Source organism: Mirounga leonina, unplaced genomic scaffold, assembly GCF_011800145.1.
Source record: "Mirounga leonina isolate KUSES-001 unplaced genomic scaffold, KU_Mleo_1.0 Mir_171, whole genome shotgun sequence".
In the NCBI taxonomy this organism is placed as follows: domain Eukaryota; kingdom Metazoa; phylum Chordata; class Mammalia; order Carnivora; family Phocidae; genus Mirounga; species Mirounga leonina.
The window spans coordinates 3,010,706-3,011,487 of NW_023270436.1; the positions used below are offsets into that span (position 1 = coordinate 3,010,706).

At 61.8% G+C, this 782-nt stretch overlaps 1 protein-coding gene across 1 annotated transcript in view; it reads left to right on the top strand.

The window, feature by feature from the left end:
- SLC15A4 (solute carrier family 15 member 4) overlaps positions 1–782 on the top strand; it is a 27,246-nt gene that overhangs the window by 551 nt on the left and 25,913 nt on the right. Inside the window, exon 2 of the mRNA XM_035016702.1 lies at positions 13–214. Coding sequence (XP_034872593.1) covers positions 13–214 — 202 coding nt within the window. The remainder of the gene's footprint in view (positions 1–12; positions 215–782) is intronic.

Here is a 782-nt window from a genome sequence, read left to right on the forward strand (position 1 = left end):
CGCCCCGGGGAGCGGGGTCCGAGGGCCGTCCGAGGGCGCGGCGCGGGAGGGCCCCCCGGGGCACGCCAGCAACGGCCGCACCGGCCCGGGCCCGGAGGACGCGGACGCCGGTGGCCGAAGCCGCAGGCAGGAGTGTTTCCAGGCGGCGCGGGCCGCGCGCGCGCAGCTCCGCAAGGCTGTAGGTCGGAGACCTGTCCGAGGCGGCAACGCGGAGGTAGGCGGTAGGCCGGGGCCGGGGCTGCGGCGCCCTTAGGACACTTGGAGGCGTGTTGTCAGTGGAGCAGGAAGCCTTTGCGCGTCTGGCGTGCGGGAGGTACTGTGATCTGATGTCCGTTTCTTTTTTCTTTTAAGATTTTTATTTATTTGAGAGAGAGCATGACAGGGAGGAGGGTCAGAGGGAGAAGCAGACCCCCCGCCGAGCAGGGAGCCCGACGCGGGACTCGATCCAGGGACTCCAGGATCATGACCTGAGCCCAAGGCAGGCGCTTAACCGACTGAGCCACCCAGGCGCCCCTGTAACATCATCTTTTTTTTTTAAAGATTTTATTTATTTATTTGAGAGAGAGAGTCAGAGAGAGAGAGAGAGCACAAGAGGGAGGAGCGGGAGAGGGAGAAGCAGACCCCCCACCGAGCAGGGAGCCCGATGCGGGACTCGGTCCCAGGACTCCAGGATCATGACCTGAGCCGAAGGCAGTCGCCCAACCGACTGAGCCACCCAGGCGCCCCTGTAACATCTTCTTTTTTTTTTAAAGATTTTATTTATTTATTTGGGAGAGAGAGAA